The sequence below is a fragment of the Eschscholzia californica genome, unplaced genomic scaffold (genome assembly GCF_041429995.1).
Source record: "Eschscholzia californica isolate CP2 unplaced genomic scaffold, dmEscCali1.0.p SCAF_4, whole genome shotgun sequence".
In the NCBI taxonomy this organism is placed as follows: domain Eukaryota; kingdom Viridiplantae; phylum Streptophyta; class Magnoliopsida; order Ranunculales; family Papaveraceae; genus Eschscholzia; species Eschscholzia californica.
In genome coordinates this window covers 5,136,831-5,164,126 of record NW_028238461.1, presented here as the reverse complement: position 1 = coordinate 5,164,126, position 27,296 = coordinate 5,136,831, and the positions used below count along the sequence as shown (strand labels likewise).

The window sequence follows — 27,296 nt, the reverse complement described above, 5'->3', positions numbered from 1 at the left end:
AAAATAAAATGTTTTCCGGGAATTGACGACAAAAAAATGTATCTAATATGCAAAAGTTAAATTATCAACTCATTATTAATTATTACATTATCATAAACATATAAATAATCAACTAACATTAAAAAAAAAAGGATTAACCAACAAATGATAATTGAAGAAATTTCCCTATCAAATTAAAAAACTACTAAGAACCAAAAGCAAAACCCCAATGAATCTCATGTCAAAGAATCTTAAAGAACCAGGACCAGAACCAGATTTTTCTTTAACACCATCACTACTACCACTCTCACCATCACTACTACCACTCTCACCATCACTGTCACTTTCTTTTGGATGATCAAAATTTGAAGATATCACAGTGTCAGGATTTGGTGTTGAATCATCATCACCGGACCTACTACTCGCCGGCCCCGGCGAGGATGATTGGTCGGATGGGCTCTTAAGACTTGGTGGTAATCCTTGTTTTACATTAACCTCAAAATGTTGGCCGTGATTACATTGATCTCCATCGTAATCCCCGGAGAAGAAATAATTTAGACCTTCTTTTACAAGTGGAAGTGCTACTGAGACTGGTACTGGAGTGGTGGCGGATGGGTCGGCGGCCGACCAGAGTACAGTGTCGTCTTCATCGGAGTCGTCGGAATCACAACTTTTGTAGGTTGTTAAGTTATATGTTTGAACAACTGAATGGTTACTATCTGTGTTGAAAACTGCAATCAAAATTTCCAAAATTAGGACACAATTTGTGTACAATATAAATGAATAAGACTTGATTTTTTTTTTCTTCTTATATTTACTACCTAAGTTAGGTACTTAGGTTTGACAAAATTCATGTGTTTCTTGTCTGTTTTCGAATTTAGTATATTATGTTTGTGTTACACCTAATTTATACTTTTGATATTATACGTAAAAAGTTATTTGAGTACATTTATCATTTCCGATTAGGTTGTGGTTTATAACCAACATTTAATTTGGATTAACATTTTTCGATCGTTTCAACAGTAAGATTCAAAACCTAGTCCCTCTACATGATAGACATTTTCAAATCTCTAAAGCATTATTAATAACAACCTTTTTCATATTTTCAACCTCAAATTTGCTAACTACTCATCCACTAAGTCATAAAAAAGTTAAAGAGACTCTCAATTAAGTTCTATTTCAAGAAATAGCTCTTGCCAATACCAATAAAGGAAATTTCACAAAAATGGGTAATCAAAACTTTTGTAAACAATGAAATTTCATCATATATTGCAGACATGTCCATTTTAATGCACCATAGACACAAGAAACCTAGAATCAAACTCTTATAAACTCTAAAATGTAAAAAGAAACTAAAGATAGTTTTTGTTTTTTTTTCGAGTAATCTCTAATCTAACTTGACGCAACGAGGTATAACTCATAATGTTTGTTGTCGTCTGACTCTCTGAATGACTGATTTGGGTTCATTTGATGTCGATGATTAAGAATTAGACGAGTCAGAATCAGACAACTAAAAAAAATTACCACCTTGTCATTTGTCAAGACACAAAAATCTCTAAGGAGGGAGAAACAAAAAAACAATAAGTCAGAAGAAGTACTTACTAAGAAAATCCCCCAAAGTGAAGTCTTTACCAGAAACCCATTGTTGATAATCAATAGAAGGATTTTGAGTATTATCATACCAACCCAAAGAATCACCAACTGTATAGTTCTTATAACCTTCAACAACAGATCCAGATAGACAGAGAAAATAGAAAGTAATGAATAACAATGGAGTAGTAGTAGTAAGAGATTTGATGATCATCCAGCTCCTCTGTTTTTCCATCATCTTTGTTTGGGATATTTTTTGTATGGGAAATTGTAGAAGATTGATTGATTGGGGTATTTGATAAAAGGAGATTGGTTGGGGTATTTGATGAATTACAGATATATTGTTGCTGTCAGGTTATTTGATAAAAAAACAAACAATTCATAGTTTTTTTTCTTCTTTATATTTACTAAAATAAAATTCTTTCCTCTGTTTTTCAGCTACCTGTCACATGCAAGTACTTCAATTTTTTTTAATTTAACTACTTATAGAGAACTTCTTCTCTCTCTCTCTCTCTCTCTCTCTCATTTGGCCGTTATAACGGAGCCCTATAATGAAAGAAAAAAAATTAGGAGCCAACAACCCTTGGCTCAAATGGTAAGAGGTAAGTCTTCCTCCTTAGAGGTCAAGGGTTCGAGGCACACGCTTACCAATTCAAAAAAAAAAAAAAAAAAATTAGGAATTTTAATTATTTGAAATAAGATAATTACATTTATATAATAAAATATCTCGGGTTGAAGGTTGGGTTTTATCCTGTCATACCCATAAATTATTTGGAATAATCAAACAGAGAAAATTCCAATTTTCACTATTTGAAGTTACGATTTCTTCGATTTTAGCGGAGATAGACGATTACTGAACTAAAGGTTGATATATTAAGTTTATTTTCGTTACTCTTTTTTAGTATGCTTAGAAGAATAAATTGCTACCAAAACTTTTTGTACTAGTCTTAACAAAAAGAGTATAAACTATTTTTTTTTATAGTAATACACCTAATTATATAAAATATGCAAAAGAGAATCATACTATCATATTCTTTGCATGGTAGGTTTACATAATTATAAGGAAAATAAAAATACTAAGAGAGTATCTCCTTTAAAATATTGTCTTGTTCGTACATAATTAGAACTTAGTTATATTTAATGTAATTTGACTACAGATCAACAAAAAATAATGTATTTTGACTACTTCCAGACTAACCATGACAAACTCTAACGACTCACTTTGTTGAAAGTATTGGTATTAGTTGGTTTCTATAAAAATTCAATATCACAAAAAGAAAAAAACAATTATAGTTCCGCAATTATGATGAATTCAACTTGGTTTAGTCATACTATTTTGTATGTTAAAATGATGGAGAAGTCTTCCTAATTTGTTGAACAATAATTCTTTTAATTTTCAAACTAATTTGTAGAAAATATTTCTTTGGTTATTTGACAATTATCCTTTTTACTTTTTATGTTGTAGGAATAAATGTCTACATATATTTTTATTATTTTTGTAGTTAATTAAAGTTTGGGTATCATCAAAATCATGGGCAGTTAGGGTTAATTAGTATATAGTAATGACTTATTATTGGTAAGCCCAACAAGAAAGATAGGGTCGGTGGTTTTTGGATCTGACACTTACTGTCTTCTAACCTGAATCATAGCCTCTTTTATCTCGTAGATAAAATGTTCACCTGGTTTCAAACGTGGCTGAAATTAACCCAAAGTAAGTAACATTAAAGAAAAACATTAGCACGTTAGTATAAACTATAAAAGAATGGAATGGAATAGAATGATTGGGTTGATGGACCACCACCACTTAAAACAACTCATACCATGTGGTGATTTTGAATCTTTCTTTCTTTCTCCCTCCTTGTGACAATTGTCATTGAGGTAGTATAACTCACTCTTGTATACATGACATTTTTTTTAATATTTTATCAGTACCAGTATTACATGTGACATACACACACAACTCCATAAGAATTTTTGTGGACAAAAGAAAAAACTCCACAAGAGTTGATGAATGCAAGAAACTCCATTTATATGCAGTTGCAGCAGTTCTTTTTGAAGGAAAAGAAGATAGTGTGCAATAGCATTGGAAGTTTTTTCTCATCATCAGCTCTAATACACTTCTATTGGTTAGTCCGAGATCAAGTATATAGTGTCCCACTACCACTTATTCTCTTTACTCCGGAGAGGAGTCTCTTGTAAAATGACCATTGTCAACGACCCTTTGCTAAATCAAAACAAAAAAATCATTTTCTTCTTCCGCTACCCACCACCACCATCATCACCATTTCATCACCCTTTCTCTCATCTAACCTTTGTCTGGTTTTCCAAAACGAAAGAAACCCTTAATCTGGTCAGACGAGGGAGGCATGGACAGGAGAAGAGAGAAATCGTGGTGGAAGTGGTTACCGATCGAAGTGGTGGTCGATCAGTTAGTGGTGGTGGTGGGAGGAGAAGAGGAAAAATAAATATTTTTAATGAAGGTTTCCTGGCAATGAGCGTGTGCCTGTGACCCTTCCTAGACATGAAGAGAAGAAATGATAGCTGTGACGGGCATACAAGACTTGGTCAATCAGACATTCTCACCCAAAATCTTGTATATCCCTCAATCAAAACAGTATTTCCCAAAGCAGCGGTCTAGTGTTTCCTATGAGCTTTGGAGTACTGTCCCATTTTCTATAAGCAAGTGCATAGATACTTGTTCGTCATTCGAACATCCCAGCACATTCATATCGGAAGAATTTTTCTTTAAGATAACCACCCAATAGGGCACGCATGCTGCCCTGGCCTAGATATCTAACATGCAGGAGGTCCTGGCCCAATCCAATTGACACCTTTATATTTGTACTTGTAATTGACTTAAAGGATATTTAACAAATTGATGAATAAAACTCAGACATGAAGATATTGATCGAACAACATCGATTAGAAACTATATGTATCTATTGATAAAATGTAAACTGAACCCATCTGTCTCCAGAAAACCAATAAAAAGTTGTGTAGCTACATTATGACAGAAATGAATGCATAATGAAGGGGTATGGGTTGGTCTCTCTATAGCCACTCATACTGGGTGACCTATTTGATCTGCCTCTCTTAGTTATATATATGTATTTTCCGAGGTTTTTAAGCTTTATACCTCGATGAATATCATTTAACCTACAATGTCGATCAATTATAACTCAAATCAGGTACCTTTTTCCAATAACCGATCCTGCTAATACTCAAAAGGATCGATTATTTGCATGAAATTATGTGAGTTTCAATTGTCAATACTCTACCAAGACGCACTAAAGCGAGATTGTGATACGTTCTTCTTCCATTAAGGAGCTCGTCATAAATAGAAAAGATTAGGTTTCCTTAGCTCGGTGAAGGAATTAGGCCCGCCCATTAAACCAATTCCTATTCTGTCCTGCATGTCTTAAATGTGAATTTCTGCGACCACGTCCCTGCTTAGGAAGATCATGTAGCTCCATGACCTGTATCTTCCGTTTCTTCTTTGCTGCATTTAAGAACACACGAAAATTTTGAAATCTCACTTACAATTTTTGGATGTATACAAGGTTAAAAATAACTAAAGATCCATGAAGAAATTGAAAATAAAAAAACTAAAACGAACCGTCATCAACTTGTTGGTAACTTTCATGAAGCTTCCTCTTCGAAACATCTAGTTTCAGCTGGACCGCAGCTTCATCCAAACACCTAGAACTCTAATAGAACAAATTGTACCAAGGAGACGAAATCAATAGGTTGTTTATCGAAAATATTAAGATACTTTTACATACATCTTGTTGAACATAAGCAGGCTGCTTATGATTGCAGAAAGAACCTACTTTTTGCTGCAACCCCATTGCAATGTTATCGTTCTGGTCCATGGATTCTTTTCGGCCTCCAAGATGACTCTTAGGTGTCTTAGTGCCTTCTACCATCGACTCTCGCTTCCTTATCTGTGGCCTTCTGTTTTCATTCTTAATCACATTTCCTCCTTGACGAGGATGTTGTCTCTGTGGCTTTGGCATAGAAGAATTGCGATTTTCACAAACGGGTTTTGTTCCGCAGACCTGTTTCTTGTTGTTCATGTTGAACGCACCATGGTTTTGAGGATCTAAAACAAAGTAAAGAAAAGAAAATGAATGAATTTTACTTAGGTTTAGATAATAAAAAAGATGATTAACTAACAACCACGAAATAAATCCGACTTACTTCCATCATCATCTATGCCATCGAAGAACTTTGTTATGTTCAAATTGAACAAATCACAAAGAATAGGTTTCAGTCAGTTTAACTTAACCAAATTTATAATATGAATTGAAAAAATCAAGAAAGACACTTTTATCTACCTGTGAGAACTCAATAGAAGTAGGAGGCACAAAGAAAGCTCCTTCATCCAAGGGTGGTGATGGAAGACCTCTGTTACCCTCAGATGGTTTCACGGAATCTCGTGAACCTTTTGAATCTATTAAATTTAAGCCAAAGATATAAAAGCATCAGACATTAGTATTGTCGTCAAAATGCCAAGAAAAAAAAGTGTTTTTAATTTTCCAAATATATGAGAAAAAAGTAACAACCTTCCGCAGCATTTCTTGCAGCGACCCACTCTTCTGCCAAAATTTTCCACCCACTGAAATAAAGAAATTATTGTGATTAATACGAGGAGCATCACTCAAAAAAATTTCGCTAGACGACAAACTAAAATAAGTTTAGTGATTCCCCGTTTCACAAGGAGAAAACTAAATTAACTAATAAACTACTTCAGAATGTCTTTAAGTTTCATACGACAATTTTGGGAAAGCTGAACTAATTATCAAGATCCCTAAATGCATTTCAACTCTTTACAAATAGAGATAAACAAGTAGATCATTATAGGAGGATTCATACGTAATGAGAGTTTGAGCAAGTTGTCGAACCGGCTTTGACCCATGCTTGCGCAAACCGTTAACAACCCTGCCAACTTTTGTTGTCTGGAGAACATTAAAACCCGTGTGAGAAGTCCATCAACTCCAATACAAAAAAAAAGTCCATCAGCTCCTCTAAACATAAATCGACATGAACAATCTTAACAATGAAGTCAGACATGATACAAATTTTCATTAAAAGGCAATAAAATCAAGATCGATAATTTTATACACAAAAACAAAGATTCATATCGGGAAGTAGGTATCGAAAGGATTCAAACCTTTTATAAGATAAATCAAAAGCATATAGAAAAAGCAAGAAGACAACTAAAACTTTTAATGCATTCAAAGATACGATACGAACCTCCAATATCTCTATCGAGAGTTCCATCAATTGCAACCTCCTTAATGACTCGAACAAAACCTTATCAGACTGAAGACACAAATAGCGACAAGGTCAATTAGAACCGAAAAAAACCCGTAATTAACGTACAAGAAATCATTCAATCTTTTCATTATCATCAAAACTGGCACAATAAGACCAAGTTCGAAACCTTCCACATTGTCCTAAACATGAATACAAAACCATTCCAATTCAAATATCTAGTAAAACAGGAAATGTATTTGCATTAAAATTAGGACATTACTAAAACAAAAAAAATCAACATAAAATGAAAACCCTAACTAAACCCGAATCAAAATAAGAAGAACATCCCATTAATCAAATGACAAACCTCATCTTGAGGATTAGATAGAACTTCTTTGATTCTTAAAATTTCATTATTAATTTCAGTCTCTTCTTCAATCTTTCCAGTTAACAGTTCAACTTCATCACAGCTTAAATTACTACTATTTGGTTTGTCAACTCCATTCTCTGCTACTTTCAATTCAACATTATCACAACCATTACACTGAGTCAATCTACATGTAAAAAGTAACTCAGCAATTTGATCTCTTCGATCTCGAAACTCCTTTGGATAATCAGAAGCAGCTATAACAATTGCATTCTCAATTATATCAAAGATATCACTATTACAACTTTTAAAGTACTTTCTCCAGTCACCCGAATTGGTAGCCATTATTGAACAACAGAGACTAAAAATTCCACTGAAATAAAATTCAGAATTCTTCTTTTCCTCAATAACCCACAACTCAAATCTCAATTATTTCCCGGTTCCTATAAGAAACTATTACAAATTACAAAAAAATACCCAAACTATTACAAGATTGAAACAACAAAATTGGGTTTTTGGGTTCCGGTAAAACTAGATAAAAAAGAAAATGGGAAATGAAAAATAGGGGGGGGGGGCAATCTCACTGATATGCCCTAATTGAAGAAAAGGGTAATGAAATATATGAATAAGAAAGAGATTGATTAGTATATGAAAAGAAGAACTCTAAATAAAATGGTAGAAGAAGACCCAAGAACAAGTATACCACAGCAAGTTTCTTAATGAAACCGCTTTTTGGGTGAATTTTTAATTAGTTCTTGTTGTTTTGATCTTCTTGAATTTGTTGTATTGGAATTTTTATGATTCCTAAGAACTTAGAGAGAGAGAAACTTGATGACTGCTGTAGTAAAGAGAACAAGCCGATTTTGTTTGTGTTTTGCAGAGGATATATTCTTTATCTATTTATACCTACTAATTTGTGTTTTTTCTTACTTATTTTGTAAGAAACCCTTTGTTTTCTATAAAATTTGAAACAACCCCAAAATTCAATTGTCATTGGATCAATGACTAAAAAGGACTCGCACGCTTTGTAAAATTTGCTCGACTACATAATGGGAAAATTTTTTTTTTTTTTTTTTTTTGAACAGAAATATCATTAAACCCAAAAGATTACAATGAAGTCCTTAAAGTAATGAAGAAAAATAAGAGGACTACAGAGTAACAAGTTAACTACTAAGGACCATAGACGGATAACCAAATTAAGGAGGATTGAACCAAGATGAAGCTAAATTATGCGCTAGTTGATTCTGAGAACGTGGACAGTAGGTTATCTCCACTCGGCTTAAATATATTCTTTCACGTAGCTCATTTATGACCGTCCACAGACGCCAAGGTATCGAAGGATCAATGGTTGTGATCAAATCAACCATAACCCTAGAATCTGTCTCCAATATAAACCCTCCTATCTCCAAATCAGTCGCTAACTCCAACCCTAGAGAAATGGCGAGCATCTCACTTTCTAGGGCAGTTTGTGGTTCGATCAGTTTAGTTTTTTCTCCGATGATAGTTCCTGAGCTATTTCTAGCAACCGCAGCACATGATCCTCCATCAGATCTAAACGAACCATCACAGTTAATCTTCACTTTACCCATTGGAGGTGGGTTCCAGTCGTGTTCCTGCATGCGATTATCAGAAAAAATAGGAGTAAAGTTAACATACCTCAGTGACTCCTTGGTTCGTCGCCAACATCGATCTATATCAACCGGTGTTTGGTTGAAGATTAGGTCATTCCTCATCTTCCAATGATTCCATATCAGATAAGTTGCTTCATACCAAATATGGGAACCTATATTATCCTTTACAAGCATATCTTTTAGGGTTCCTATTAAATCGATTGTAAGTGGTTGAAGGTCCGGATGATTTGTATGATTAATAAGATCTCTGAACACCTTGCAGGTACTGAAAAGATGATCTCTGGTTTCGAGTTCTTGTCTATTACAAAGAGTGCAGAAATTAGGTATGTTCGGAACCTTACTACTAATATTTGTTAGATTAGGTAACCCATCATGGATCAACTTCCATATAAATATTTGAATGTTAGGATCCATATATTTCTGCTTCCAAAATTTCTTCCAAGGGAAGTTATATGCTTGATCTGACAGTATTGGATGAACCTTGATCTGTTGATAATATGACTTTGAAGAAAATTTTCCATTTTCTACACATGTCCACATGAGTTTATCTTTCTGTTGATGTTGCGGAATGTGTATACTTGATATGGCTTGAACAGTGGACTCATCAAAATATGTTTGTAATAGGTCCTGATTCCATTGGTATGATGATGATTCCCTCTTAATAAGATCAGCCACCCAAAAAATGTTGGATGGTAGGTCTCGAATGATATGTGGTTGGTGTCCTTGAATGTTAGGAATCCATGGGTCTTGTTGTATTTTGGTACTGGAACCATCCCCAATAATCCAGAGACAATTATTACGAATGGTATCCTTCGTAGTTATAATAGCCTTCCAGAAATTCGAAATTGATGAGGGACTTTCCGAAGTCCAAAAGTCATCTTCCTTAATGTATTTGGACTTAACTAACTTGACCCATATACTGTTAGGATTGGTGAGGAGCTTCCAAGTAAGTTTAGCTATAAGTGATTCATTGACTTCCTTTAAAGATCTTATACCAAGTCCACCCTTATGCTTAGGACTACAAAGTATATCCCATCTAAGGAAATGTAATTTCCTATCAGTGATTTCATGACCCCACCAAAAGGTCCTTTCTGCTTTCTCTAGTTTCTTTATTACTGTCTGTGGCAAAATCTGAAAACTAAAGGGGTAAGTACAAAAAGAGGATAGAATAGTTTTAATGAGTACCGTTCTTCCTGCTTGAGTGATAAACTTTAGTTTCCAATTTGAGAGTGATTTGACAAATTTCTCTTCTAACCATTGGTGACTTTTGACTCTGTTACTTGGCTTGAGGAGGAAAGAACCCAGATATTTGGACTGATCAGTCATCAAAGGTGCCTGGAGTTGTGAGATGTATATATTCTTGATGTTGGTGGGAACCCCTCTGCTAAAATGAATGGAAGATTTGTTGAAGTTGACACTCTGCCCTGAAAATTTAGCATAAATGTCCATTAATTGTATAATAGAGCTTAAATTTTCAGTTGTAGCTTTACCAAATATAATCAGGTCGTCCGCAAATAAAAGATGTGAAATACTAGGTGCGGCCTGATTAATTTGGTACCCTGTAAATTTCCCTATTTGTTCATAATGAGAAATTAAGAGGGAGAGTGACTGTGAGGCTAGGATGAAAAGATATGGAGAAAGTGGGCAGCCTTGCCTAAGGCCTCTAGAGGCCGTGAAATCTCCAACCAGACTACCATTCAATTGAATGTTAAAATGGGTAGTGGTTATACAAGATAAAATAAGGGATAGAATGTTTCCCTCAATGCCAGTGGCTCGTAATACTGCCTCAAGAAAACTCCAGCTGACCCGATCATAGGCTTTGGCCATATCCATTTTAAGAGAAAAGTGGCCCTTCTTAGCAGTAGATTTATTCATTGAATGCAGTAGTTCCTGAGTAATAACAATGTTTTCCATGATTTGTCTACCTGGGACAAAGGCATTTTGTGTCCACATCACACATTCACTCAAAAAAGGGCCCAAACGATTGGCGATGATTTTTGTGATGAATTTGTAGACCGAGTTACACAAGGAAATTGGACGATAGTCAGAGGCCATACTCGGGTTCCTGATCTTAGGAATTAAAGCAATTGTAGTATAATTAAGAGCTGGAGGGATACAACCTGATTCAAATGTTGACTGGATGAAAGTGATTAGCTCGGCTCCAATTGTGTCCCAATTATGTTGAAAGAAAAAATGTGGGAGCCCATCAGGTCCCGGGCTTTTAATTGCCCCCATATCCATAACTACTTGCTTAATTTCCTCGGGAGAAGGAACTCTTGAGATGTAGCCCAACTGTTCGGCCGAGAGTATCTTGTATGAGTTAAGAATCTCGGTCGGAGGGAGATCAATTGTATCTGCCTTGAACAAATTCTGAAAAAAGCCAATGAATTCTGATTCTATTTCTTCCCTGTTTACTGTTCGAACACCACTGTTTAGAGTGATATGCTGAATACTATTCTTTTGTCTTCGAGCTGACATAGCCATATGAAATGCTTTGGTATTACGATCACCATTATGTGCCCATTTAGATTTTGCCCTTTGTTCTGCCTTCAAACGTTGTAATTCTTCAAGGTGTAGAATTTGTTCTTGAAGTTCACTTTCAATTCTTAGGGAATCCTCAGTAGGAGCGATAGCTTGAATATCTGTGAGTCGCTTTCTGAGAATCAGAAGTCTATTCTTAATTATACCAAATGCCGCTTTACTCCAAGTACGGATACTGTCCTTAACTTGACCAAGTTTTTCTGGAAGGGATCCTCGACTTTGTAACCACGCTGTCTCGAAAGTAGTATTATAATCCCGATGTTTAGTCCAGTAAGTTTCAAATTTATCAATAGTGCTTAGAATATGACCCCGGACCTTTAATTTGAGGAGAATGGGAGCGTGATCACTGTTGTATCTAGGTAAATGGAATACACCCGCTTCCGGAAATTGCAATAGCCAATTAGAGTCACACAGAACCCTGTCCAATCTTTCCCTTGTGAGATGATGAATCGATTGGTTATTTGTCCAAGTATAGCCAGTCCCATTGAATCCTAAATCAATCAGTTGAGCATTCTGAATAAACTGCTGAAAATGGGACAAGAAAGGAATATTAGTGGTACCTCCCCATTTATCATTCCTAGAGGATAAGGCGTTTAAATCGCCAATACAAATTAGAGGGTTATTAATACTACGGATCCTGGTTAATATGTTATTCCAGAACGATAATCTATCTTGTACCCTAGGGGGGCCATAAATGCACAAAATGTCCCAATGGACATGGTCCTCGGGGCGTTTAACCCTAAGGTGAATTAAATTATCATTCGAAAAAACAACATTAACATCAATAGCATTGGTCCAATGTACAAGAAGGCCTCCACTTCTGCCATTAGCAGGAACATGGTGGTAATTATACAAACTAAATTTATTAAAGAAATGAAAATACTGATAATTAATAATACGAGTTTCAGAGAGGAAAACCAAATCCGGTTTGGTTGAAATTAGGAACTGATTTAGTGTCTCCTTTGTCGGGGTGTTCCTTAATCCCCGACAATTCCATGCCAAAATACTCATTGATGGGGCGGCATTTGGGATGCCGGCACCCTTTCCTCATTACTATCTGCACCCGGTTGTCTGATAGACCTCTTATACTGACGTTTAGGTCTGTCTTCCTTACTCTCCAACATGATATGATCCACATCTTGACGACTTGTTACGTGGGAGGATGAAACAGTGAGACCTGTCGGAACTGCTGTTGTAGTAACTCCTGGTGACATTAACGGCCCTGTTCCCGATGTTGATGTGGTTTTGCATCGTTTCACCTGAGAAATACTAGAAATTACATCAGTAAAGTTAGAATTAAATGGATGTTTACCTTTTGTTTTCCCTAAAAAGTCAGATCGATTAGAATCTTCGGATTCATCAAAATCCAAAATAATAGGGTGATCAAGTCCATAGGATCCAATTTCTTTGCCCTGATTACGCATATTAAACGGAACCTTGTACTGTTCTTTATATTTTGGAGCCATCGCCTTGATTAATTTCGATCTTTGTTCATCTGACATCCTATGTTTGAGAAGATCGGCCAATGCAAGCATGGTGGGGCAGAACTTGATCGTATGACCCAAGAAACCACAATTAATACAAAATCTCGGTAATTTCTCAACTCTAATTTCAATTGAGATAAGTTGGGTATTTGAGAGTTTGAGGTTTACTCTAGGAGTCATTCTTTCAGTGAGGGAATGTTCAATTCGAACTCTACCGAATGTACTCCATTTCATTGCATCTTCCATGTTAGTAGGGACATATCTTCCTATAGTAGACGCAAGTCGGTTTACTGTTGTACTATTCAGATGCCCAAGTGGAATACCATGAAACTGAGTCCAAAACCAGGCTGATTCAAATGTATGATCAGCGGGAGACACATCTCGCTGACAGGATTGAAAAACGACTAACTCATCTTGAACTACCCAAGGCGAACTCTCTAGAGCCAATTCCAGTTCCGATGCAGTTAAAAATTTCAGGAGGAAGACATTGTCTTTAACCTCTGTCAAAGTGAATTTGTTCGGGCCATGCAAGACTTTAGAAAATCTTAACATTGTAGCATAGAATCTTTTTTTTTTAATGAAGGTTATATAGCTTAGAATCCAACATTCATTATGTCATGTAATCTTAGAGGCTATAGAAACTAACTTTATTTACATTTATAGATTACGTGGAATAATAGTTGAGTAAAACAATTTACTCCAAATATTGATTTAACGATTTCCTGTATATAAGAGATTATTAACCAGTTGAAATGAAACACCACGTGCATTAAACATATTTTGTTGTTTATTATTGATTTTCGGATTATTCCAAGTTGTAGGTTTGTCGCTTTAAAATTGTTAAGATTAAATGAAAATACATATTTGAAATATAGAGTTCATTCGACAACCAACTACAAGTGTTAAATGATAAAACAACAAAACAACAAGCTCTTGGCGTCTTGCCCAGACGGTTGTGCTTCTACTCTAAAATCTAAAAGTTACACATTTAATATTTGAAAAAATTATCTCGATCCAAGGGTGCCGAAAAATTAGAATCAGGTCCAAATGTCAGGAGAAGGGCAACTTTTCTTGATTTCTTTCCTTTCTCGCTTGCCATTGGACGGGACATTCCTACATTTTCTGACATCTGACACGGGACAACAAGAATATTAAGTTCCCGTCTAATCATGAATCCAAAAATTCCTAAATTTCCAAAAAAAAAAACTGGGATATTCCCCTTCTATTTCTCTCTCTAAAAATTCAGATCTTATCTTCTTCATTTCATTTTCTCTCAAATTTTGATATATGTCGTCATTTTTTCCGAAATTTTGGGACCCCGCACTTTATTTTATTTCAATTCCTTCTCTCTCCTTATTTAAACATCCAAAGGTTTTAAACATTTAAAAGTTTTATGTTCTTATTTTTTAGGGAATGGTTTCCTTTAATGTTTTTTTTTCAGGATCGATGTTTTGACTTTCTTTCTCTCTCTAAAAGAAGATCAAAGATTGACTTCATATGGTTCAGAAGATCAAAGATCGTTGATCATTTATGATCGGTTCCGTATGGCTAGGTTCTAATTAAGAGATTCCTAAATGAAATCTTTGATTTTTCTTAGATTCACGGATCTCAAAATCCTAAAATCAAGATCTAGGGTTTCTTAAAAATTAAATCTAAAAATAATAAATTTGTATCTTTAAGCCACATATTAAAGATCTTTGTTGATTTGATTTACTATTTGTTATCAAAGTTGGGTTTATTTATAAGAGGTTTGTAAGATCTGATATTTTTTTAGTTCTAATTAAGAGTTGTGTGAATGAACAATTCTTTAGATCCCAGAAATTGTGAATGAAATCAGATCTATTTTACTATGTTTTATGAAATTTCCTATACTTTATAGAGTTATTTCTTTTTTAACCCCCTACTTTGTGACCAACTTCCTTCTTGGCCTCCTATCTTTCATAAATTCAAATTTGACCCCATTTTTAATGTAAATGTCATAACTACCCTTCCTATAAATATTTTTTTCAAAATAAAATTAATTAGAAAACATGAATTTTCAAAAAGGAAATAACTCAAAAAAATTAATTAGAGAGATGTGAGGTGGAAACTCATGTTTTCTAATAATTTTATTTTGAAAAAATATTTATAGGAAGGGTATTTACGGCATTTATATTAAACAAGGGAGTCATATTTAATTTATGAAAAATAAGGAGTCAAGAAGGAAGCTAGTCACAAAGTAGGGGGCAAAAAAGAAAATAACTCAACTTTATATTCAAAAAGTGTCCACTACGTAACAAAAATGTCCTATAAATTTCTAGTGAAATAGATTACATTTTGGAAGGAGTATTATGTACCGTAAATAACAAAATTTCTTGTACTTTTTTTTTCAAAAGTGTCCAGTACATAACAAAATGTCCAGTATGTAAAAAATGTCGTGTACATAACTACATGTTCTATGAATTTCAGTGAAACAATTTACATTTTGGAAGGAGTGTATATGATATCTTATTATGTACAACAAGTAACAAAGTGTCCTATAGATTTTCATAAATATTTTACCTTATGGAAGGAATGTATAAGAAATTTAATTTTGTACTGTACATAACAAAATTTCCTATACTTTATTTTCAAAAAGTGTTTTGTGAATAACAAAATGTCCTATGAATTTTCAGTGAAATAGATTACATTTTGGAAGGAATGTATAGAAATTTTTTATTGTTTACAGTAAATAACAAAATATCCTATAAATTTTTATTGAAAATAATTTACGTTTTGGAAGGAAATATGTCCTTAAATGTCCTTCATATAAGGACAAAATTTTGGAGAGAAGAGAATTAGTTAAAGTTTGAGAGAAAAATATGTTTAAAAACAAAAAGAAAATTATTGGAGAGAATCATGAAACAATTTCACTGAAAATTGTGTAAAAGATTATCTTTTGTTCTTTGTAAATAAGGTAACAAATCAATAAGAAACTACCAAAAGTGGGAAAAGTATAAACTGAAAAGGTAGAAAATCTAGAGAAAAAAGTGAAAAGAAGGAAAGAAATCTGTTGAGATTGGAGAGAGAAAATATATGTGGGAGAAAATAAAAAAAATAAAAAATCTGAAAAAAGGAAAGAAAAATTTAGAAAGAGAATTAGAGATAGAAAGTAAAAGAGTAGAGACAGAAAGTTTGTAAATGACAAGTCGGTAGATTTTGTAATGGCAATTCCGTGAATTCGTGGAAAGTACAAATTTTGATGGGAGGAGCGTCAGATTCTTTTTCATGGCATTTTCGTGATTTCCCGAAATTAATATGTCTTTTTCCGTAAATTTGCCCCCTTCTCTGACTCCTTGATCTGCCCATAAATTTGGGTCTGACGCGGATTGTCCTCTCATTAAGATTCTGATTTTGGTTGTTTAGTCCTTTCCCTTAATACTTAGTGGAAAAGAAAATTCATGATTTATCCGAGTCCGGTATAAATAATGACCTATAGTAGGGGTGGGGAAAAGCCTAAAAGGTCGATATCTGACACATTCCCATGGATGTCTGAAGACGATAATTGGTCATACCGGCCTAACCCGCTCGATTTTAGTGGTTACCTGTTGTACCAACCCAGCCCGAGCCCGAAATACCCGATTATCTAGCCACCAACATATCTCCATTTCGGTTTATAACATAATATTCTTAACCATCCAATGTAAAATATTTCCACCTTGTGTTATTGTTTCTTATTTTGCTAAATTGAAATTTATAATGTTCTCGAAGTAGTTATAAGAGATTTCTTAGTTAATGAATTACAAGAGTTAAATCAGTTGAAGTCAGGGCTAAGATTAGATAAATCTTAGTTCATATCCACCTTCTCATACCTCGAGGTAAAACGGTGTTCAAGGTGCGTAGCTGACTTCCTGAGAACTCCTTGTTATTCTAAGATCTAGAGTAAGACTCAAGGTGCGTAGGAAACTCGTGTCGGCGTCCCATGTCATGACTTAGGTGGCAGGGCTCCATCGGATTTGCCTCCATGATGGCTTGGATATGGGGAGACTCGCGTACCTGCCAGACAATTTGTTGACTCTTTAATTTGGTCAAAGCTTGTCAATATTGGCTCAAAAGACACCCATGCCCGTCAGAGTCCATGGGTATCCGAAACTAGAAGGCAGGTCCAACCTGAATGGCCCGACGAAACAAATGGGTCAAACACAGACTTTAAAATGTTACCCGACAAGGCGACATGCAACCCAAACCCCACCCATTAGTGTTTGTCCTACATCGCCGACTTATTTATGTCCACCCATTTCAAGAATATAGAGGGAACAAAAGTGGTTTAATCCCATGCTGTAAAGAGATAACACATATGTAATCGGCCTTTTATATATAATAGCTGACTTTCTCAAAATTTTAATAAGGTCTAGTTACTTACTGGGTCATGGCTTGGTGCATTCATGTCAACAACTTGTGAAGGTGACACTATCTTGCCTTTTTTTTTGGATAGAGTAAACCAGAGCCCGAACTGACAGTACTCAATAAGCTCCGAAGTTTTGACGGTCCGAAGTGCACCGATAATCCTAATGGACATATAAAATAGTCTAGAGCCCAAACCACCCGAGGAAGCAAGCCCATAGTCACCCGACCCCATTCCCACGGCTACATCAAACCTTTTTTTTTTTTTTTGATGAGAGGGGCTACATCAAACTTTAAATTGATTGAAAATAGAACCCTAGATTCTGGATAATTGGTACATTTATAAACCATTAAATTTCACTTCCCAAAAACATCTGAGTGATAAACAGGGTCTAGCATTCATTCTTACAAGAAAATTAACAACTGATAACACAGCTATACTAACTATTAAACAAATACTAGAGAGTAGAGAGAGAGAAAGACCAATCAAATCACCCATCCCCTTAAGGAAAGAGGACTTTGTAACACTAATCAAATACCTAATATTAAACCCTTCACATCTCCTGTAATTCTTCTTCTTCTTCATCATCCTCATACTCACCTTCTTCATCAGCAGTTGCATCCTGATACTGTTGATACTCAGAAACAAGATCATTCATATTACTCTCAGCTTCAGTGAACTCCATTTCATCCATTCCTTCCCCAGTATACCAATGCAAGAAAGCTTTTCGTCTAAACATAGCCGTAAATTGTTCGCTAACTCGTCTAAACATTTCCTGAATCGAAGTTGAATTACCAATAAAAGTCGAAGCCATAGATAACCCTCTTGGTGGAATATCACAAACACTTGATTTCACATTATTAGGAATCCATTCGACAAAGTAAGATGAGTTCTTGTTTTGTACATTGATCATCTGCTCGTCTACTTCTTTAGTGCTCATTTTGCCTCTAAACATCGCGGAAGCAGTTAAGTATCGACCGTGTCTTGGGTCAGCAGCACACATCATGTTCTTCGAATCCCACATTTGTTGGGTTAGCTCTGGGACGGTCAAAGCCCGGTATTGTTGGGACCCTCGCGAGGTTAGAGGGGCGAATCCGACCATGAAGAAGTGAAGACGAGGGAAGGGAATCAAATTCACTGCTAGCTTTCTCAGATCAGAATTGAGTTGCCCAGGGAACCTGAGACAGCAGGTAACACCACTCATGGTAGCAGAGATCAAATGGTTCAGATCGCCAACTGAAACATATAGAGAAGAATTTATTAGAAACAAGAAACTCTAACAATGTTAACGAATAAAATACAAGCAGTTACTTGATCGAACGTAAAATTAAGCAAACAAGAAATTTGTTGTGTTGAAAGAACATCAGCAATAGAACTGCTTTTCACAGAGCAGATTGGAACGTTCGTCGGTTTTCTAGTTTCAGCTTATCTGATTTCGACTAAATGTGAGGAATCTACTATTACTACGATCTAGAATAAACCAAATCTGTAACTTTTATTAATCATCACAAATGAATTGTTCTTAAAGTTGAACTAATGGGTATACAGATTTAGTCAAGAAACCTATTGCACATGAAAGGTAAACATGACAAGTTACTAAAGTCTCCCTTGTGTGGTCACTCATAATTGTCAACATGGTGGATCCCACAATTTTATGGTTGTTAAACCGAGACGAAAAATGAAAATCAGCCATAGCATCATATGGATCAATACCAAATTACATATATATCACTGTCGACTTTAGGTTTATGTACCCCAACTACCATAATTTCCACCTAACAAAGACTTAAAACTAATCTGAATCGATTACCATTAGATCTGGTTTTTTCATACCCATGTCATGGGGATCTAGTTCTTACCACTAGATCCATTGAAACACTAAGAATTGACCCTAATTTTGGAATCTTACAATTAGATATTATCTGTTTCTTAAGGACAGCTACCATGATTTCATGAATTCAATGATAAAAGAAACCCAAGTCCAATAACTAACCCCCAAGGTACAATTGACACACAAATGACATGATCGTTATCCGGACATTTCATGATCCCATAAGAACGAAACCAAATTCCAAATATAACAAGCGAAAAGTAAAATTAGATTTGAGCACCAACCAGACAATGTTAGTAAAAAATTGGATTTCAAAATCAAGAGATGAATATAATTTAAGATCTGAGTTATACTTACAGCTAGGAGTGGTAAGCTTGAGAGTTCTGAAGCAGATATCATACAATGCTTCATTATCCAAGACCATGCACTCATCAGCATTTTCCACCAACTGATGAACAGAGAGAGTGGCGTTGTAAGGCTCAACCACTGTATCTGAAACCTTTGGAGAAGGAAAGACCGAGAAAGTAAGCATCATACGATCTGGGTATTCTTCCCTAATCTTTGAGATCAATAGTGTACCCATTCCTGAACCAGTTCCTCCTCCCAAAGAATGGCATACTTGGAAACCTACATTAAGCAAATTTAAGAGAAAATTACTCTTTTTATTAACTTGTTGATAATCAGAAAACCTTCAAAGTAGAATCTGCTTTCAAAATTGGGGGATTATAATAGAAAACAGAGAGATAGTGGTGGCGTTTTTTTATCACTGTGTGAACCTGACTCGTCTGAGTCAAATAGACCAAAAATCAATCATTCTGGCAAGTCAAACGACACGAAGACAAACATTCTGAAGTCAAATCACACCTCGGTCAGATTTCAGATCTGACTCGGAATAAAAACAACAACAACCAGAGACTTTAGATCTCCATATTTCAACAAATTTAAGCTACTATACTAGCTAACAACTAATTCCATTGAATAATTCAGAATGTTAACCCATCAGAAACCCTAGTTCATTACATTTAAGTAAAGGAGGAACCCACAACGAAATTGTGCCAAATTTTTAGGGTTTTTGTTAAATTGAGAATAAACTAGAAAAACTTGGAATCAAGCAAAATTAGGCTAAAATATACCTTGAAGACAATCACAATTCTCAGCTTCTTTCCTAACAACATCAAGAACAGAATCAATGAGTTCAGCTCCTTCAGTATAATGACCTTTAGCCCAGTTATTACCAGCACCAGATTGACCAAAAACAAAGTTATCAGGACGGAAAATCTGACCATATGGACCAGTTCTCACACTATCCATAGTACCAGGTTCAAGATCCATAAGAACAGCACGAGGAACAAATCTTCCACATGAAGCTTCATTATAATACACATTAACACGTTCTAATTGCAGATCTGATGTTCCTGTATACTTTCCAGTCGGATCTATACCATGTTCATCACAAACTGTAAGAGGAAGTTGCCAAAAATAAGAGGCGGTTTAACAATGGCTATAGGCAGTTTCATTATGTAGGCGGTTTGAGAAGTTAGAGGCGGTTTTGGATTCCTAATTGTGTTGGGTTTCTAATTCCTAATTGGGTCGGTGGATGCATTGAGTTTCTAAATCCTAAGTTGGAGCCGGCTTATAATAATTATAAATAGGGCTTTGAGTGGCACCACTATACATCATCAACAACAAACACAACTCTTCTTTAGAGAGAGCTAGAGAGAGAGCAAGTAAGAGAGATTTTTGGTTCATAGTTTTGAGCGGTGTTAAATTTCTCGGTCGTCGAAGATTTAGTATAGAAGGTTAAATTCTATACGGTACCATCTTGGGACGAACTTGCGGATTGTGTTAGTCGTCTTCATCTATCCTTCAATAAAGATTTCTTGTTTGCCCGAGGACGTAGGCTTTCAAGCCGAACCTCGTTAAATTCTGTTCTCATATTTGTTTTTGACTTAGCTTTTCGATTAATCTTCATAATCGGATCAATTTCTAGGATAGGTTCGATAGCTTCCGCGACTTTTAGTTCTAACAATTGGTATCAGAGCCTTGTTGAGATTGAACGAAGAAGAAGATGGGATCGAGAAGTGGAACGGTCAAAGCAGGGAAATATGAGATAGAGAAGTTCAATGGGAAAAACGATTTTTCTTATTGGCGGATGCAGATGAAGAATCTGTTAATCTCGCAGAAATTACACAAGACGTTGACGGGAAAGAAACCAGGAGATATGTCAGATGAGGATTGGGAAGAGTTAGATCTCGAAGCACGGGCTACCATTATGTTGTGTCTTGAGAGGGACGTGGCGTTCCTAGTAGACGGAGAAACAACGGCGGCGGGTGTGTGGTTAAAGCTAGAAAGCAGTTTCATGACGAAAACTTTAACGAATCGGGTCTACTTAAAATCCAAATTATTCACATGTAGAATGGAAGAGGGTTCTTCTATTCAGGAATATGTGAATAGGTTTGACAGGATTATCTCAGATTTGAAGGATATTGATGTTAAGGTTGAGGATGAGGACCAAGCCCTCATATTGTTACTTTCATTGCCAAAATCCTATGAAAACCTTGTTCAAACTTTGATGCTTGTTGGTGATAGTCTAAGCATGGAAGAGACGAGAAATTCGCTATTAGCGGATGACCTTCGTAAGGTTGCTACTAGCAGTATGGCGTCGGGTGGAGTAGACAAAGAACAAGCACAAGGGTTGTTTGTAACGAGGGGGAGGAGTAATGAAAGGGGAAAGGGAAAGGGCAGGAAATCTAGATCCAAATCTAGAGGCTCTTTCAAGAAAACGTGCTTTAGTTGTGGTGAGCTTGGCCACTTTAAAGCGGCTTGTCCAAAGAGAAAGTTGAAGCAAAAGAACGAAGGCTACAAGGAGAAACAAGAGATGCAAGAGGCGGGATATGTGTCAGAAGAGGCGGACGAATGTTTCTCGGTGACAGAGGTGTCTGAGAAGATCTTCGATAAGTGGATGCTTGATTCAGGAGCGTCACACCATATGTGCCCAAATAGGGAGATGTTTACTACCTATAGGAGTATAGATGGTGGTACAGTTATACTGGGTGATGATAGTATATGTAAAACTGTGGGACTCGGAACAATACGGATCAAGATGCACGATGGAGTGGTGAGAACATTGACGGACGTAAGACACATACCCGATTTGCGGAAAAATCTAATTTCCCTTGGTGTGTTGGAGCGGAACGGCTGTAAGATAATTATAGAGAATGGCTCCATAAGAGTCGTTAAGGGTTCTTTGGTGGTAATGAGAGGTACTCGTTACGGTAATTTATACAAACTTTTGGGGACAACAATTACGGGAGATGTAGCAGTAGGAATCAGTGGAAGGGATCCAACGGCTAGTACGAGGCTTTGGCATATGCGCCTTGGGCATATGTCAGAAAAGGGTTTATCTTTGATGTGCGGGAAAGGCTTGTTGAAGGACATGAAGAAGCCTTGCATGGAGTTTTGTGAGCATTGTGTGTTCGGGAAGGCACACAGGGTGACGTTCTCTACAAGCAAGCACAGGAGCAAAGAGGTGTTAGACTACGTACACACCGATGTCTGGGGACCGGCAAAGTTACCTTCCAAGGGTGGTTCCAGGTATTTTGTTACATTCGTTGATGATCATTCGAGATTTGTCTGGCTTTATTTTCTGAAGCATAAGAATGAAGTATTCAACACATTCCTGGTGTGGAAAGCAATGGTTGAGAACAAAACTGGTCGAAAGCTGAAGACGTTAAGATCGGATAATGGGACCGAGTACACGGATGGGGCATTCAAGGAGTTTTGTAATCAGGAAGGCATTGTGAGGCACTGGACAGTAGTAAACACACCTCAACAGAATGGAGTCGCAGAGAGATTGAACCGTACACTACTTGAGAAGGCTAGATGTATGCGCTCCAATTCGGGATTAGGCGTAGAATGGTGGGCAGAATCTGTTGCTACAGCTTGTTATATTGTGAACAGGTCTCCACATTCTTCTTTAGATGGCGGCATACCTTACGAGGTGTGGTCAGGTGAACATGCAGATTACGGGAGACTTAGGGTTTTCGGTTGTACGGCCTATTACCATGTTAAAGGTAACAAACTTGACAATAGAGCAAAGAAGGCAATTTTCTTAGGATATGCTACAGGAGTCAAGGGTTATCGGCTATGGTGTACGGAAGACAAGAAGTTTGTAATCAGCAGAGATGTGGTGTTTGATGAGTCATCTATTGTAGCTATGGCGAAAGCTACGGTGCCTAGTTGTGGTGATGTTGGGTCTACTAAAGCTCAAGTAGTGGAAGTAGAAGCCGAAGACCAACGGGTTTCTAGGAATCATGATCAGGTGGAGCATCAGGATAATACTCAGGATAAGGAAATTGATGAACCCGATCATGAGGAGGTTCAAGGGGAAGGTACACAAGTTTTACAACAACAACAGCAGGATGTTTCGGTACACACTAGGCCGAAACGGTTATATAAGCCGGTACAGAGGTTAGGGTCAGACAAACCTCTTAGGCATTACGGGCAGGCAAATCTGGTTGAATATGCTCTCTCGGTGGAAGACGACGAGCCGGTCACCTTCAAACAAGCTATTACCGTGGCGGAAAGAGAGAGTTGGTTGGTTGCTATGCAAGAAGAGATGGAGTCTCTTCACAAGAACCAAACATGGGAGGTTGTCCCATTGCCCGAAGATAAGTCTGTTATTGGTTGTAAATGGGTGTACAAGAAGAAAGAGGATTCTTCCGAAATCAAGGGTACAAGGTATAAGGCAAGACTAGTGGCCAAGGGTTATGCACAGAAAGAAGGGGTCGACTACAATGAGATTTTCTCACCGGTCGTGAAACATACTTCTATTCGGGTGCTATTGAGTATTGTTGCTCACAGGGATCTTGAGCTGGAACAACTCGATGTTAAAACCGCCTTCTTGCACGGTGATTTGGAAGAAGAAATTTATGTGGCTCAACCAGAGGGATATAAGGTTGAGGGCAAAGAAAATCAAGTATGTCGTTTGAGGAAATCTCTTTACGGATTGAAACAATCCCCTCGCCAATGGTACAAACGATTTGATTTTTTCATGCTAAAGCATGGTTTTCGCAGAAGTGACTATGATTGTTGTGTATACATCAAAAAGCTTCACGAAGGTGACTTTATTTATCTCCTTTTGTATGTGGATGACATGCTTATTGCTTCTCGAAGCATGGTGGAGATAGATAAGTTGAAATCTCAACTCAGTCAAGAGTTTGAGATGAAAGACATGGGCGCTGCAAAGAAGATACTGGGAATGGAGATTAAGAGAGAGCGGTCAAGTAAGAAACTGTACTTGAATCAGAAAGGTTACATCGAACGAGTAGTTTCTCGGTTCGGGATGCAGAATGCGAAGGCGGTGTCAACACCTTTGGCACCACACTTCAGGCTCTCGGGAAAACAATCTCCCACTACTACGGTGGAGAAAGATCATATGGATCGTATACCGTATGCTAGTGCAGTTGGCAGTTTGATGTACGCTATGGTGTGTACTCGTCCGGACATTTCACAGGCGGTCAGTGTGGTTAGTAGGTTTATGGCAAACCCGGGGAAGACACATTGGGAAGCTGTGAAGTGGGTCTTGAGGTACTTGAAGGGTACTATTGATACGGGTTTGTGCTTTGGTGGAGACACATGTCAGGTAAGCGGTTATGTTGACTCAGATTATGCTGGCGATCTAGATAGAAGACGATCTACTACTGGTTATGTATTTAAGGTACATGGTGCTCCAGTTAGTTGGTGATCGATGTTACAATCTACAGTTGCGTTATCTACTACGGAGGCCGAGTATATGGCTATGGCCGAGGGTGTGAAGGAAGCATTGTGGTTGTGGGGTCTTCTGGATGATCTAGGGATTAAGCAGGAGTGCGTAGAGGTATGGTGTGATAGTCAAAGTGCGATTCACTTGGCGAAGAATCAGGTCCATCATGCTCGTACTAAGCATATCGATGTCAGGTATCACTTTGTACGAGATGTCATAGAGGAAGGTGATGTTTCTCTCATGAAGGTACACACAGATGAGAATCCCGCGGACATGTTGACTAAAGTGGTGACGTGTAGCAAGTTTCAGCATTGTCTGGAATTGCTGCAAATCGGCTCGTGTTAAGTTGCCCGAAAGGGCGTAATGGCGACAAGGTGATCTTTATGTGAAGGGTTGGTAGAACTACGGTAGGCTTGATCCTGTAAAAGGGTACGTAGGCAGCCATGGTCATATGGCTCAGTCGGATGAAGTTACAAGAAGGGGATATATCTTACAAGGAGTATCCTAGTGTTCGTCCAAAATTTGAAGAGTATCAAATTGTGTACGAGGTGGAGAATTGTAAGAGGAAGTTGCCAAAAATAAGAGGCGGTTTAACAATGGCTATAGGCAGTTTCATTATGTAGGCGGTTTGAGAAGTTAGAGGCGGTTTTGGATTCCTAATTGTGTTGGGTTTCTAATTCCTAATTGGGTCGGTGGATGCATTGAGTTTCTAAATCCTAAGTTGGAGCCGGCTTATAATAATTATAAATAGGGCTTTGAGTGGCACCACTATACATCATCAACAACAAACACAACTCTTCTTTAGAGAGAGCTAGAGAGAGAGCAAGTAAGAGAGATTTTTGGTTCATAGTTTTGAGCGGTGTTAAATTTCTCGGTCGTCGAAGATTTAGTATAGAAGGTTAAATTCTATACGGTACCATCTTGGGACGAACTTGCGGATTGTGTTAGTCGTCTTCATCTATCCTTCGATTAATCTTCATAATCGGATCAATTTCTAGGATAGGTTCGATAGCTTCCGCGACTTTTAGTTCTAACACAAACAACTTCCCAAAACTTGGATCCGATCTGGTTCCCACATTGTCCACCTTGAATATGAAGGATTTCTCTCATTTTTCTATCAAATCAAATATCGATTTTTCAACAATCAGTTCAGAATTCACTAAAAATAGTAAGAATTCAAAGGAAAGAAGAAATGAGATTAGAGATTAACCGGTGATGAAGGAAGATAGTTGAAATTCGGGAAGTGAAATTGAAGAAGATCCACCGACTGGAAATGAAGATGAAAACTCTCAGTTCATGTGAAGAAAAGTGACCCTTCAACTGTTTAAATAGATGAGTAAATGGAAGAGAGAGAGATCTGACGGTCGATATTTTCTCCCTCCTTTTTCTTTTCAACCGTAAAATACCCTTGGATGTTGAGAATTAACGGTCAGGATTTTGTATAAGGGATTAAAATGTTCAGCTTCTGTTTTTTCAATTAAACTAGGTGTTAATTACAATTGTGGCCATTACGAAAATACATACTCCTCCATATCCTCAGGGGTGACCGCTTTGGGCCCCAAATAATCAAGCGCCTCATGTTTCCTATTTCGTGTGTACCTTTCGAAAAACTAATTATACTTTAAATCAATTTCAAACATAATTTAAGGTGTAGCTTAGTGGTAAATAGTTTAGGGAAATTTGGCCAAAACTCCCTAAAAACTTTGGCCTTTGGTTAAAAAGGATTGGACAATTTTTTATGGGCTTCAGCTCCCTGTGGCATTTTTGTAAATTATCTAATATAGGGAAAAGACAAAACTGACCTTATTGCAAACTAGTTTGCAAACCAGTTTGCAAACCAGATTGCAAACTAGTGCAAACCAGTTTGCAAATCAGTTTGCAAAGCTTTGCAAGGCAAACCAGATTGCAAACCAGTTTGCGAATCAGTTTGCAAATCAGTTTGCAAAGCTTTGCAAGGCAAACCAGATTGCAAACCAATTTGCAAAGTAGTGCAAACCAGTTTGCAAATCAGTTTGCAAACTAGTTTGCAAAGCTTCGCAAAATCAAACCCTAACAAAATAAGTAACTAAGAAGTAAGATTATATAAAATGTGAGGGTTTTTGGAAAATTTGAGGGTGTTTCTAAAATTTTCCTTTATACAAAGGTCAATTCAGGTATACAAAATTAAGGGATTTTTAGAATTGTCCTTCAAGCCTATTTCCAAACTTTTCATGGTGCCTAGAAGGAAAAAAAGATAACTTGTCTTTTTGACAAAAAAAAACAAAAAATTGGGTCTCCAGCCCAATTTCCTGAATAGTTTATATCTTGCGTAAAAGGTCAAGTGTTCGATTCTTACCCTTTGCATTGTTTAAATTTTATTTAATTTTATTCTAATATCTATCTTATGGGGCCCCCGATTTTTAATTTTGCTTTGGGTCCCCCAATATACTTGGGCCGGCCCTGCATATCCTGTGTTTTTTTTTTATGAGCAATCCATATCCTGTGTTG

At 36.7% G+C, this 27,296-nt stretch overlaps 3 protein-coding genes across 4 annotated transcripts; all 3 read right to left on the bottom strand.

The window, feature by feature from the left end:
* Nucleotides 1–37: 37 nt before the first annotated feature.
* Nucleotides 38–2,071, bottom strand: LOC147541898 (early nodulin-like protein 18). Its single transcript, XM_086636597.1, has 2 exons — nt 1,582–2,071; nt 38–710 (listed from the first exon to the last, which is right to left on the bottom strand). Exons 1-2 carry the CDS (start codon nt 1,805–1,807, stop codon nt 169–171), a joined length of 768 nt encoding a protein of 255 aa, XP_086492723.1. The 5' UTR covers nt 1,808–2,071; the 3' UTR covers nt 38–168.
* Nucleotides 2,072–4,491: 2,420 nt separating this feature from the next.
* Nucleotides 4,492–8,217, bottom strand: LOC147541897 (putative mediator of RNA polymerase II transcription subunit 26b). Its single transcript, XM_086635114.1, has 9 exons — nt 7,196–8,217; nt 6,826–6,894; nt 6,445–6,527; nt 6,135–6,187; nt 5,907–6,022; nt 5,770–5,797; nt 5,400–5,671; nt 5,186–5,276; nt 4,492–5,068 (listed from the first exon to the last, which is right to left on the bottom strand). The coding sequence occupies exons 1-9, from the start codon at nt 7,538–7,540 to the stop codon at nt 4,944–4,946; spliced, it is 1,182 nt and encodes a 393-aa protein (XP_086491240.1). The 5' UTR covers nt 7,541–8,217; the 3' UTR covers nt 4,492–4,943.
* A 9,317-nt stretch (nt 8,218–17,534) lies between these two features.
* TUB6 (beta-6 tubulin) lies at nt 17,535–26,345 on the bottom strand. 2 transcript variants are annotated; one of them, XM_086633623.1, is made up of 5 exons: nt 26,020–26,345; nt 25,847–25,923; nt 20,179–20,502; nt 19,403–19,672; nt 17,535–18,450 (listed from the first exon to the last, which is right to left on the bottom strand). In XM_086633623.1, exons 2-5 carry the CDS (start codon nt 25,917–25,919, stop codon nt 17,768–17,770), a joined length of 1,350 nt encoding a protein of 449 aa, XP_086489749.1. In that variant the 5' UTR covers nt 25,920–25,923; nt 26,020–26,345; the 3' UTR covers nt 17,535–17,767. The 2 variants fall into 2 exon arrangements, with proteins under 2 accessions (XP_086489749.1, XP_086489750.1); XM_086633624.1 differs by having other exon boundaries at nt 25,847–26,063.
* Between the last annotated feature and the right edge of the window lie 951 nt (nt 26,346–27,296).

What these genes read in the sequence shown, in the direction of transcription:
- LOC147541897 (XM_086635114.1), bottom strand. Translation starts at nt 7,540, where the DNA reads ATGGCTACCAATTCGGGTGACTGGAGAAAGTACTTTAAAAGTTGTAAT. An exon ending in TGCAAGAAATGCTGCGGAAG is followed by an intron (nt 6,023 to 6,134) that starts GTTGTTACTTTT and finishes TAAATTTAATAG; the next exon opens with ATTCAAAAGGTTCACGAGAT. An exon ending in TTACCAACAAGTTGATGACG is followed by an intron (nt 5,069 to 5,185) that starts GTTCGTTTTAGT and finishes TCTTAAATGCAG; the next exon opens with CAAAGAAGAAACGGAAGATA.
- LOC147541898 (XM_086636597.1), bottom strand. Translation starts at nt 1,807, where the DNA reads ATGATGGAAAAACAGAGGAGCTGGATGATCATCAAATCTCTTACTACT. An exon ending in CACTTTGGGGGATTTTCTTA is followed by an intron (nt 711 to 1,581) that starts GTAAGTACTTCT and finishes TTTTGATTGCAG; the next exon opens with TTTTCAACACAGATAGTAAC.
- TUB6 (XM_086633623.1), bottom strand. Translation starts at nt 25,919, where the DNA reads ATGAGAGAAATCCTTCATATTCAAGGTGGACAATGTGGGAACCAGATC. An exon ending in CAAGTTTTGGGAAGTTGTTT is followed by an intron (nt 20,503 to 25,846) that starts GTGTTAGAACTA and finishes TTCCTCTTACAG; the next exon opens with TTTGTGATGAACATGGTATA. An exon ending in GAATTGTGATTGTCTTCAAG is followed by an intron (nt 19,673 to 20,178) that starts GTATATTTTAGC and finishes TGCTTAATGTAG; the next exon opens with GTTTCCAAGTATGCCATTCT.